Source organism: Fusarium oxysporum, chromosome 9, assembly GCF_000149955.1.
Source record: "Fusarium oxysporum f. sp. lycopersici 4287 chromosome 9, whole genome shotgun sequence".
Classification (NCBI taxonomy): Eukaryota; Fungi; Ascomycota; class Sordariomycetes; order Hypocreales; family Nectriaceae; genus Fusarium; species Fusarium oxysporum.
Window position 1 is genome coordinate 1,421,889 of NC_030994.1, and position 12,460 is coordinate 1,434,348.

A 12,460-nucleotide genomic window follows, 5' to 3' on the forward strand; every position below is an offset into this window, starting at 1 on the left:
TTTTCTTCTTCCCTCCCTTCTTTTTGTCACCCATTCCTTTTATCCTTGTCAAGGATATATTCGCACTCACATCAAATTACCTACTATTGTTGATTAGATATTCTTCTTTTACCATACACCGGCTGTTAGTCTCCCAAGGACTCTGTATAAGTTTACCTTGCGATTCTTTGGCAACCCTCGAGATTTGTATCTCGCCCTTCGCCTTCAGAATGGGCAAAATGAAGGCTGGGCGCAGCACGCGCCGACACACGCCCCTCCCCAATACTTCAACACGTTCTTCAAACCGCATTGCTGCGAAGAAGCAGACCAAGGGAACGAAGCAAGCTGGGTCGAGCCAGGAGAAAGTTCCATCTGCTCCTCATGAGCCTACTTCTTCTCAGGAAACTCTAAAGAACTCGACTGATTCATCCAACCAAAACAACTTCAGCAGCTTCAGCAGCTATAACACTAATGAGTATGTTGAGCTTCCCTCACTTGCGTCCACACACTTACTCAATACCACTAGCAGCCACTCAGCTGAGCAGGTCGAGGGAACTTTAGCCCTCGCTCACCGTAATCCTCAGGTCCATGGAACCGGTGTTACATCCTCAAATCCTTCCAACAACACAGTTGGATCAGACACACCCCAGCTGACAGCTGGCGACGTCGCTCTAGAAATCTACGGCAGCAGAATACTGATCGACAGCACTCTCGGTAAAAAGCTAGCCGGCGAAGCATCACTACGACCTATCCGGCAACGTCGCTCTGACATGGTTCTGAATATGGAGCGCCGCAGCAATGTCGAAGCCTTCTTGGCTCATCTCACTGGAGTCCAGGTCAGCCGTTCTTGCAAGAATTGCTCCAAAGGACACGGTCCCTGGTCTGAATGTATCATCTATGATGGCCAGATGTGTGGTAGCTGCACAAATTGCTGGTTCAATGCCAGTGGCTCTCGATGCACTTTTCACGGTAAGTTGACCCTCATGCCACACCGATATTATGAATCGACACTAACAAACTTTCCAGAGAATAACCAAAACTCCATCTATGCCCCGGCACCATTGTATCATCCTCAATCCGCGGGGATGCCAACTCAGCCTTTTCAATACGCCCAGCTCAATCCCCAGGCGCTTTCCCAGGGCATCCTCCCTATGAACCGAGAAGCTACCGCGTCCCTCTACGTGGCACCTCAAATGCGTAACCAGTTCGCTCTGAGCATTTTCCAGTCCTTGGGAATCGGTTCCGGCGAATAGAATTTGCCAGGTCCCGCCAACAACATGATCGGCAATGTTGTCTCAAATGTCGCTGCTATGAGCCAAGGAGAACGAAAGTTTGCACAAGTAGAAAGGGCTGCCGAGGAGCTTGGTATTCGCCTTGCGGAACTCCACGAGTTCCTTGCCACCCCCGAGGGTAATGCTTTCGTGACCCAGCTTTCTGGGATGGCTGCTCCCCAGCAAATCTCTTCTGGGGACGATCAATCCCAGGAGCCACTCTCCCAAGAGCCTTCTTCACAGAACAATGCCCACCAGGAGCACGCTTCCCAAGATACTTCTTCCCATGAACCTTCCTCTCAGGAGCAGTCTGCTCAGCAAACCTCGTCACAGGAAGGCTTTTCTCAGGGAAACATCGAAGCACATCCTATGGCATTCGCTCTCTTAAACACTCCGCCATATGAGAACTGAGTGGTTCCATGCTCAGTGAGACCGCCGACGCATAAAACTTCCATTGAGCAAGGCTTAATGCTATGACGACCCTCAGCAATGCATCTAATACGCAGAACACAAAAGAATAAAAAGACCAGTCAACAAACCTATAGAAAAGTCGAGTGATGTAAGTCCACTCACACGGTTCACTGCAACCCACTAACCAAGTCGCAGTGCTCCTTGATCTCCCTTAACCCAGAATTTGGAACCCCTCGCTTATTGTGTAATCTCAAGTGAGTTTGCCGCTTGTTTCGGGCTACTCTCTGTCTTGAGACTACTATTGGAATACACATTGTGTCACCACTGGATGAGAAGACTGTGCACCAAATCAACATGCTCGTAGTTATGAGCGTGTAGGCCATATTCGAGCAATAATCATCCGCCATTTCATTTTGCGAATTTTTCTTTTTTCAGTACCGCGGGCTGGCTCGACTCAAGACACATGTCGCCACTCTTCGATGTTCGTGCAGTTCAGCCGAACTATTTTCTTTACCAACAATTGTATGATCATGTATTCAGGACAAACCGATAGCAAGGGCAGAGTTTGGCTAGCAGGGCTAGCAAGTGTATGGCAACTTTCAAGTAGTCTTGGAGGCTAGGCAGTCTAGGTTGGCCCTAGAGGGATATCAACTACTATCTGTACCAGTATCGATCTCGAGCAAGAACAACTCAAAGGCTCTGGGATACCTTTATGCCGAGATTGTCGGATATAGTCTATAACGAGTAGCCTTAGAGTATGGTAGTCCTGACAGAATTGAGATAGCCGAAACAAACAAGATCATTAAACACGTGAGTCGCGATAGGACACGACTATTTGCTGCATATGCATTTTTGATATGAGCGGTAGAAGCTGGATCGGCGCCACTTGTACGGTTTTCGTGAAACATTCCCTTTCTTGCTATCTCTCATATATATTCTTCCTCCCAGGAGGGAGACCAAAGTTGAGTCAAGTCACATGATCTTGTTTATCTCGGTCTCGAGGACATCATCACAAGCAACATCCAACTGCTCCCACGCATGTCTCATATCTTAGAGACAAAACCTCCATAGTTCTGTAGGGTGATGGACCCGGATGTGTCCCCGTTGAGAAACGTGCGTGGGTAGCGCGCGTTAACATCCTCTGCTCTGCGCAAAAACGGGCACTGGGCTTGACTTCAAGACATACGCCAAAAGAAATGTGAGTCAAAATGCTAGCGAAAAGAGCAAACAAGACAGGTGCGGAATTTGCGACAGGCGGTGTGTTTGTTTCAGACGAAAGACGTGCCAAATCATTATTTTACAGTATACTTGATAGTTGAAATTAAACGAGAAAACACCGCATCCGAGGGACGAGTGAGTAAACAATACAATGCTAACGTGTGGTGGGTAAAAAGGCATGGACTGTAGTGGTAGGAAAGAGTTTCGTAATTAAACAAAGTAGATGACCACCATCTTCCGTCGCCCGTACTGTTTAGATGCAAATAATGACCCCTTCTTCCAGCCTCGTCCGTCACGCTCTTGAACGGGCAAATCATATCTTCCCGACGTCATGGGCGGCCATGACCACTGGCCTTCGCGGCTTCATCATCCGTGGTCCACCGTTCTTAAAATCCTTCTCCCTTTAAAAAGACGTTTTTGTGATACAAGGCAACTCCCATCCATCAACCGGAAAATCCTTACAAAGAAACGGAACCAAGGTCGACCTGGGCACAGCCAAAGCTAGTAGTATATCTGGCGTAATGGGTGAGCCGGACCGTCAGTAACCGTCGTCGACCCTAGGAGTCACGCAGTTGTTGACTTGCGCCTTCGCTCCTCCGGTATGACGAGTACAAGAAAAAATCGTGAGCCATATCCCCGTGGCCCATCTAAGCAGTGTCGTTATTAAGTTCGAGGGTATTCGTGTTTTGTGACAGCAAGAAAAAAATCATTTAGATAAGACCACAGAGACGCAGGTTCTCTTGGATGATGATATCTGCGACTTGTTAGAATACTGGAATTTGAGCAACACTCGAGTCGGGGTAACTTACCGTTGACAGCCGCCATGACGAAGCGGATCTGAGTGGTATCGGTTGCGCAGGTGAAGTGGGTATAGATCTGCTTGGTCTCGTGTTGGTTCAAGCTGACGAAACGGTTGAGGATGTAATCGCAAGCCGCGGCATAGTCGTCACCGCCCTCGTAGTCAGGGAAGTAGTTCTTCATGGGGCTGACAGGCAGCTTCTCCTTGAAACGATCGATCTTGTTGAGGAACAGAATGATCGATGTCTTGATGAACCACCTTGAGTTGCAGATGGAATCGAAGAGAGTGAGAGCCTCCTGCATTCGGTTGACAGTCTCATCCTCAAAGAGGAGCTGATCGTACTCGGAGATGGCAACCAAGAAAAGAATGGTGGTGACGTTCTCGAAGCAGTGAATCCACTTCTTTCGCTCGGATCTTTGACCACCGACGTCGAACATTCTGTATGTGAGGTCGCCGATGATGAATGTGGTCTCAGTAATACCGGTGGTCTTGACACGAGATCGGAGGACATCCTGGTCGTTAGGCATGTAATCAGGAGCAGCAATGCGAGCAATGTTGTCGAAGTAGCTATTGAATGTTAGTAAACGAAAGTAGTTGTTTCCCTCAGATGTACATACTATCGGGCTGAGTCGTTAAGCTGGTACTCGCGAGATCGCTTGAAACATTCTTGCACACCACGATCCTTCCACAAAGCCTCGATGGCGCTGCCAACCTCGGGGGGGAGGACATCGCCTTCGATCTGAGCGGGTTGCATGAAGATGGTCTGAACGTGGTACTCCATGCGCTGGTCCTCAAGCGGAAGCTCGAGAGACTCCATAGCCTCGAGGATAACACGCATTGACTGAACGGTGTTGCTGAAGATGATTTCCTTGAAGGATTCCCGCTCGTCGCGTGAGTAGCCTCCCTCGTGAATGAGCTTCATCTGCTTGAGGATGGTGGACTTTCCAGATTCACCAGCACCTGTGAGCGTGTTAGAAAGCGGCCAGATCGACAGTCTTCGCGACTCATTGCTTGAGAATCGCGCGTGGCCGAAGTAATTGGTAAACATACCGAGCAGAAGCATCTTGATCTCGTTTCGCTGCATCATCTTGTCGCGCTTGAGCTGGTTCTCAATCTCCTCATTCCGGGCCTTGCCCTCCTTCTCCTCTGTGCTCATTCCGCAGCCCATTGTGACGGTGGTGCTGTTTACTCCTGTTCTTCGCAAGGTTTATAGGAAATGCTGGGATTGATTAAACAACGTCGACGACGCGGTGTTTACGTGTGTCGTCGTGGTCGCGAGATAGGTGGGTGAATGGGTACAGTCTAGAGCCGTCGACGTTAGTGACTAACAACGCTCGAAGTCGTGGCTCTAACGAAAGACAATCTGGTCGAGGGCAGAAGAATCCCGACTTGTCAAGGTATAGAGAAGAGAAAAGAGATGAGATGGAAAAAGCAGACGAAAGCGAAGGCGAAGGCGATGTAAGGTTGAGGTAAGGTAAAAAGGTGGAGTGAAGGAAGAGAAAAGGAGATGCAGAAGCAGCTTTTGGCGTAGCGCAGTAACTGGGGACCGGGACCGGGACTGACTGGGACTAAGGTGCGCTACGACTGGGGGAGAAGAGAGGCTGCAATTTGGGGCACGACACACGAGTCGTGCCAGCAAAGGTCAAAAAGGCCCAGCCCAGGGCGGAATCTCTCGCGCCTCCTCCCCTGGGCCAGGGGGTGAGGGGCCCCTAAAGGTTGGAGCTTTTTAGGTAGCCCGGGGGGTGGAGAACAGGGGGTGTATCGTGGTACCTCATATGCTGTTCTGGGATTGAGGTGATGAAGTGAGGAACAGAAAGAAATGAACAGGCGCAATCGCGTGGAGAACTGGGATGTGGTAACTAACCTTCTGAATTGACCTCACAAATATCGTTGAGACAGTCAGTAACAAACTTCGATTGTGATGACCCGGTACGGCGGCGAAATGTCCTCTTCTTTACTGGTGATGATACGTCGATGCTAGAGGGCGAAAGGCAAAGAAGCTGGAGAGGCAAAAGCGGCTGGCGGGTATGCGGAAGAAATGGGATGTGACAGGACAGGATAAGCGGGTGGGAATGAAGATGAGAATGGATCGAACACCCCCAGTAGAGTAAATACAGTAGAGGAAACCCTAAATAAACGGACTGGAAGCCGGAAGGGGCACAAAGCAGTAATCACAGAAGGGCGGGATTGTGGTTTTAGAAAGGAGAGAGAATGAGTTAACAGATAGCAGAAGCAGAAGCAGAATTAAAGACGGTGGAGGATGGACGCAATTGGGAGAGGGAAAAAAGGATGCGGCCGGGGACACCGTCAATGAAAGTGTACCGGCTGCTGATTGGACAGAAGATAGAAAGAGGCGTGCCTTGAGCTCTTGGAGCCAGCCAGATGGGAACTGGTCTGGCACTGGAAGCCAAAGAAGAGAAAAAGAAAATGAGATGAGATGAGCCATCCCAGTCAGGTACCGCTTGTTTTGCAGAAAACCCCAGTGTTTACCCGGTACCTTTCTGGTAAACCTTACCTACTAGAGTTGGTTAGCAGGGTCCTCTGCTACCGCTTTAGCCCCCGACACTTTCATTTGCATTAGGACCCATGGATCTCGTTTATTACCCGGGTCATGTACAGATTTGGTGAGTGGAAGATGGTTTCTAAGTCTGCCCGCTATCACGAGCGGCTGAATCAGCAGAGATACTTTGCAGGAAAACTAGAATTCCTCATACAACACTATACCTCAGTAAATATCTTTTCACTCAAAGTTGGATAGTAATTGCTGTTGAAGCAAATCGTACGGTACTCAAATTGTACCTGAACTAAGGGTCAGGGAACTCTGGACCCTGGTAGCCATCCAATACTTACAGCAACATCCTGGAGGTTATCAAAGCGGACTCCAGGGGACAGACCCTCTCTGTATACACTCCATTTCATCACCATCAGTGCACTTTCAGGGAGATTGGAGAGCATCAAAAGCACGCCAGGTCGCTGACAAGGCCAGGCCTGGCTGGCTACTTGACACGATCGCCTACCTCGGTATTCTCACCAGAGTGAAAGTCCTGCGGTCTCCAATTCCTGGGGTCACCTTACAAAGACACACAAATCACTGCTTGCATCCATCCAAGTATACAGTGTGTAAATTCCTCAGCGCAGCCTTGAGCTCGGAGCCTCCCCCACTTCAGTATCGCTTGAGAGATCCAGCTTCTACTGGACATCCCCATGCCATAAGTGGTCGATCCATTGGTTGCCCAGCAAAGCTCCCACTGGTTCTGGCTCGTGGCGGGGACCAAAGCCATGCACTTAAATGCATAGTGACGATCATCGCATCTGCTGTGACAGTGCTGCATGGCGGGCGACAGGAAGAAATTTATCAGCACCTGCAAAGAGCCGGTTCCTCAAACGAGCGAACCTTTTCCCGGAACCAATTCAAAGCCAGACCAGGACCACGGTGAGGTGGAGTAATGGTGCCATCTACTTGGCTGTGGGTATCCCTGGGAGATGGGCATGGCATGGCATGGTTTCTAAGTTGGAGCGAACGGGCAGGCATTGACAAGCCCGTCTCATCAGCTAATGAAGCGACGTCTTAACTCTCGCAAAGGGACAAGCACCCGCTAGCCACTATCTAAATTAAAGATACCTGCTCTTATTCCAGTCGTTCGTTACATCGCCATGCTCTATGGCCGGTTGCAGAACAACTTGATTAGCTTTGGAAGCCAGTGGAGCTTTGTCGTTCGTCCCAATCGATTCAGACAAGACCTGGCCTTCTGGGGTATAGCGCCTTGTCCGGCGGCGGGATGATCATGAAAGCCAAAGTGCAGACGATCAAATGAATCAGGAAGGGTATCAGTGGGAGACTATGAATAGTGGCAGAAGCTTGGTGCGACACTGATGACGATGCCAATGTTTTTATGGTTCGAAAAGCCAATCGGACACGCCCGAGAAATCACTTTTTGACGGTTCGTTCCAGAAGATATCAATAGTAAGTTATCAGTCATATATCGCAATTGAAGTGTTGAAAGAACGGTACCGCAAGCGAACATGGCTGTTTCTGGCATGAGGAGTTAACTTCAGCAGCCATACATACTCCGTACTGTACGGAGAATCAACCGATCTGCGGGCAACGAAACATGCACAAATAGGGGCCATCCTTATGAACTGTGGAGTTGTTACAGCCCTTCGATGCACGGCACGACGGCTAATAAGGCTGGCTGGTAGGCTTGAGAGAGATGACTAACTGCATGATACTGATGAAGCTCTGTTCTGTAGTTGAAACACCCTTCATACAGAACTGGGACCCAGTCTCGATGTTTGTTGTTTGAGCTTGATAAAGCCGTAGAGCCGTAGAGTTGCAGTCTTGATCATTTCGGCTCGGATCCGAGTTTCATTCAACCTGCAGTGCCCATCACAGACCAGGGAACTTCATCCGAAACGTCAGGTCAGGTCAGGTTCTCAAATCCTTTGAGGTGTGCTATAAGTGCCCTGAGCTTAATGCGACGTTAAAACGGCGAATATTCGTCTGTGGCCGTGTTCAGGAGTTACTTCAGTATCTTGTGTGATGTGATGTTGCGATTGGCCAACAGTTGCCGTTACAGCTTACGGGTTGACGCAAGAGTTAAAGTGCTGTGGCTCCATGTCACGATGGTACCTTGCATCATGATCCATTTGTTTTCGTTTTCAAAGCATCTGCAGGTATCGTCAACAAACACACTCAAAGTTAATTACAGTGGAAGTTTCAGGCTTGGCTATCACTTCTCACTTATGTACTGTTATGGTATCTATTAAACAATACTTCACATGCCATCATCATCACCATTATCAACAACACCAACTTATCTTTCCGCTCCTCAGCACGAGACAACATCGGCTCATTGCATCGAGGCGCGTATGTCCCGCCTCCCGCAGTCAGTCGGCATTATCTTGGTATTATCGTCCACCTTCAATAGTGCCGTGTCCTACTGTATCCATCTTCTCCGCATTGTTGCTCCTTTTGTGCCCTCAACTCCGGCTACTCAACGTTTCAGCCGTTTGAAGCATCTTCACTGAGCATTGTCACTATCGCTCCACATAGGCCACTGAATGTCAAATGATACTGCTAGTCTGCCAAGCTCCTTGTCTCCTGACCAGGGTCTTCCTAGTTGATGGGTCGTTGCAGACGCTACCAAAGGGGGATCGCCCGAGAAGCGCCAGGGTCCTTCAATCACTAGCAGCGCTTTTCAGCACAGAAGCCATCTAGAAGAGGAACCTCCATAATTCTCTTCTGTGATGCCCGTGCTGTCATCCCTGTTTCATTGCTTTTTTTTTTTTTTCTTTCTTTTTTTCCACATCGGAGCGCTTTCGATCACGAACTGCAGTCTTGATCAAGACTCTCCGGTCTGGGCTATCGAGCTACGTATTCGATCTGTGCAAGCTCATTTAGTATAAACCATGGCCTTTAGCATACTGCTATTATGAACCTATGTAATATCCATACTGTAACTGTATAATTCGGGAACGGCTTGTGCGGCTGGCAGCAGGAACATGCTACACTAGCACCGTACTACGCACTTTATTTGCGACACAGCTTGCATCTTGCGTCCTTGGGTCTCATCGGAGTTAACAATCTTTATCCTCTCAACGGTCGAAGCGCATCGTGTCTATTAAACACTCAAAATCATGGTTCTGTCATCAGATCTACAGCTAGTGAGAGGAAGTGCCAGCTTCTGGGTGTCGCTGCGACATTCTCGTCGATCATCAAGGAGCCGCGTGAGGCAGGGGAGTTTGGCATGACGGTCCGTCCGGTATCGATAGTATCAAACGACCAAAGACACTCAGACCTTTTGTTGTTCGCGTCTTCCTTGACTGACACTGACAGTTTGGCTATCATGATCGACAAAGTCCGAGCGAACAATCTGGGAATAGTTACAAAGTCCGTTTCTGGTGTCTCCTGCCCGGTTAAGCATTCCCGTATTACACTGTCCCCCAAGCCCCCTTTGAAGAGGCTTGTAAGTAATATCGTCGCGACTGACTCAAGTGTAGCGGACTTAGTGAGAGAACTACTAGTCTTTATGGAGTAGAAGGAGCCGTAATCCAATCAACGCCATACATCTTCCCAGGGGAATGGACGCCGCGAGCTGAGGATCCTCAAGAGCCTCGGCCACACCCTCAACGGTAATTGGCCCTTTTCAGTAATTGGCAGTTTGGTTTAGTGGACGTCGTGCCCAAAGGCGATTCCGTGTTGGCCCACACGTTTCTGTGGTGGTTGGCTGGCGATGTCTCCATGTTGGTGATCAGACCTCTTCAAGTCCCTGGGATTTCTGATCACCTGGGCTCCAGAATCAAGATGTTTGTCAATATTTGGTAGAAAGCGTTATCCGGATTTCACCGGCTAAAGTTTAATGTCTGCCCACTTGCTTTTTTGGAATTGTTTCAAGATTGTTCGTTCTTGGGGAGTGATCGGTCCATTAAATCTATTCGCTAAGATCCAAGTCTCAGATCTTCAACCTCACATTAATAATTGGTTATCCTTGCTCTGAGCTTCCAAGTTCCAGGAACTTGGTGCTGGGAGCACAGCACACGAAAGATATGATGATCATCATCTACGATACACGGGCGCTCGACTGCGTCCGTTCTGATCGATGTTGTCACAACTTTCCACGGCCATGCGGAAATCGCTGGCTGGAAATACTGTGTATCGAACTGAAGACCACCCATCCTTGCTAGCTGAAGAAGCTCTCGGACCCCAAATTTCGCGTGGGCTCTTGATGAAATAAAGCAATTTAAACAGCACCGGGACCACTCAAACCTTCAAGCTCCAGCACGATATTCATTTAGCGAAGTGGAGTTTATCAAGTTTCTAGACGGGACCATTTTCTCAAACAGGGTGGCCACATGGCAGGCTTGTTCCGCTTTTGGTCTACTACTGATGCTCATGATATGCAAATCATCTCCAGTACAACCTCTGAATGGCATCATCACCTGGTAACCAACCGAGGCTGGGAACAAAATTACAGATGCTTCTCTTTTCGATTCGATGTAACATATGATCTTTGATTGCTAGCTTTAGTATCTTGGACTGATTTTCAGGGTTGCACGCTCAGCACATTCACACAAAGGCAGTGGCTACCTACTCAACACAGACACTCTCACAACAAGAGTTGCGATGCTCTGCAACAACCCACTTGCTCATGTTTCTCAATCCTCACTTACTACCGGTTGAGCTCTCTCTCTCTCTCTCTCTACAGGACAGTGAGGCCTGTACCAACAAGAACGGTTGAGGCAGTTGAGTTATCCATGATATGGCAAGTAGAACTTATTAGAGTCAGACAAAGATGAGGCGACGACCACCCGAGCAAGCCACAACACCACTTTCGAGGCAATTTCGAGCAAAGCTCTGTATAGGTACTTCCACGATGCGCTGATGTTACCCTTTCGTCGGTTTTTGGGCCATTTGATGATCGATGGCATGCGAGTCAACATGATTCTGTCCGAGGTTGAGGTCAGTTCAGCGATACAACTCTCAACCAGATACCTGATAGAGGGCAGTGCCGAGCCAATGTAACTCTGTCAGACATTGAACTTGGCTTGAATATTCGTACAGCCATCGGGAATGGCAATCTTCAAGATCGAAAAGTCTGTTTCCAGGCCAAAGCTTCTCAGCCTAACCAGAGACACTGATTGAGAATGGAGGCGTATAAACCAAACCCCGTAACAGGAAATCAATTATTAGCGGGCTGCCGCTATCACTTATAGGCTCCCCAAAACCCTCTGCAAGTTGTTTTTAAAGTTTGGTCTTGTCAAAAACACCTTCCAATTGCTTTGTTCCGTTGCCTCGACTTGACGTCGAGTGGCTGAAACTTTGTATAGAAATTTGTCGGCAGAGTTGAGCCTTTGCATACTTTGCAACAAATATTCGTTCATTACTATGAGGTACCCGCTTGGTGTAGATATTGCTATAATCGCTGTTGAGATCTGTATAAATAATAGACGCTTGTGATGAAGAAGAGAAGATATCATAGTAGAGAGTATTCTATCCCTCTGGTGTATGAGGAGTCTAGAGCCCATACGATTAGCTGATGGTTTGAAAACTTGGTACTGGAAGCAATTGCCCGGCCATTACATCAAGGCTCATATTCAGGTGGTGATTGAAGTCTCTTTGAAAGACAAGTATGAATTATTCACCCTTCAGAAATTCGGAGCTAAAATCATATCTCCTTACTCCGTGCAGTTGTTCAACGTTGCAGTGGCAAAGCTGTTCTGAAACCTCGGGTGGCTGGATCAATAGATTCATGAGATAGTAGTAGCCCCAAGGTCTAGATCTCTATCGCCATTAAACAAGCTCTTCTCGGCCCGGGAGTGCTCTGAAGAGGCCTCGCGTCTATGGAGATGGCAAAGTATAAGGAAGTGGCAGGAAAATCGTTGATAGGTGCCGTATATGGACGAATAGCTATACCCGTCTTGGCACCATATCACTGTAGCTTGGCGGCGCCACTAATTGACAACACTTGCAGATCGCCAGCTCAACACCAGAGCCCAAGCTTCAACTTCTCACCGACAGAGCCCAGAACAACGGGAACGGCGAAAAAAGTCCTTGCCTTGGGCAGAAAGAACGGCAACGGTTGGAATTGGACTATTCAGACTTAAAAAATGTCTATTCCTATGCATCGACTGGGCGGTCGCGGTACGTCATCACAAAGAAGATGGAAGTTGTTGTTTGCGCCGGAATCGGCAACGCGAGAATTCGAAGTGCGGCGCTTTGATAATGAGACGTCAAACACTGACAGTTCGATCTGGTTAGCCTTTTGCTCCCGACGATGACGAT

At 48.5% G+C, this 12,460-nt stretch overlaps 4 protein-coding genes across 5 annotated transcripts; 2 read left to right on the plus strand and 2 right to left on the minus strand.

The window, feature by feature from the left end:
- Positions 1-7: 7 nt before the first annotated feature.
- Positions 8-1,232, plus strand: FOXG_09357 (uncharacterized protein; the record flags this gene model as incomplete). Its single annotated transcript, XM_018388486.1, has 3 exons — positions 8-454; positions 506-948; positions 1,006-1,232. The coding sequence occupies exons 1-3, from the start codon at positions 210-212 to the stop codon at positions 1,230-1,232; spliced, it is 915 nt and encodes a 304-aa protein (XP_018246556.1). The 5' UTR covers positions 8-209.
- A 24-nt stretch (positions 1,233-1,256) lies between these two features.
- FOXG_09358 (uncharacterized protein) lies at positions 1,257-2,485 on the plus strand (the record flags this gene model as incomplete). The annotated part of the gene is made up of 2 exons (XM_018388487.1): positions 1,257-1,809; positions 1,857-2,485. The coding sequence occupies one exon, from the start codon at positions 1,257-1,259 to the stop codon at positions 1,659-1,661; it is 405 nt and encodes a 134-aa protein (XP_018246557.1). The 3' UTR covers positions 1,662-1,809; positions 1,857-2,485.
- Positions 2,191-6,077, minus strand: FOXG_09359 (guanine nucleotide-binding protein subunit alpha). 2 transcript variants are annotated; one of them, XM_018388489.1, is made up of 5 exons: positions 5,543-6,077; positions 4,729-4,980; positions 4,296-4,638; positions 3,689-4,245; positions 2,522-3,633 (listed from the first exon to the last, which is right to left on the minus strand). In XM_018388489.1, the coding sequence occupies exons 2-5, from the start codon at positions 4,844-4,846 to the stop codon at positions 3,590-3,592; spliced, it is 1,062 nt and encodes a 353-aa protein (XP_018246559.1). In that variant the 5' UTR covers positions 4,847-4,980; positions 5,543-6,077; the 3' UTR covers positions 2,522-3,589. The 2 variants fall into 2 exon arrangements, with proteins under 2 accessions (XP_018246558.1, XP_018246559.1); XM_018388488.1 differs by having other exon boundaries at positions 2,191-3,633; positions 4,729-6,077.
- A 341-nt stretch (positions 6,078-6,418) lies between these two features.
- Positions 6,419-7,010, minus strand: FOXG_09360 (uncharacterized protein; the record flags this gene model as incomplete). The annotated part of the gene is made up of 3 exons (XM_018388490.1): positions 6,419-6,442; positions 6,529-6,577; positions 6,754-7,010. 3 exons carry the CDS (start codon positions 7,008-7,010, stop codon positions 6,419-6,421), a joined length of 330 nt encoding a protein of 109 aa, XP_018246560.1.
- Positions 7,011-12,460: the final 5,450 nt, after the last annotated feature.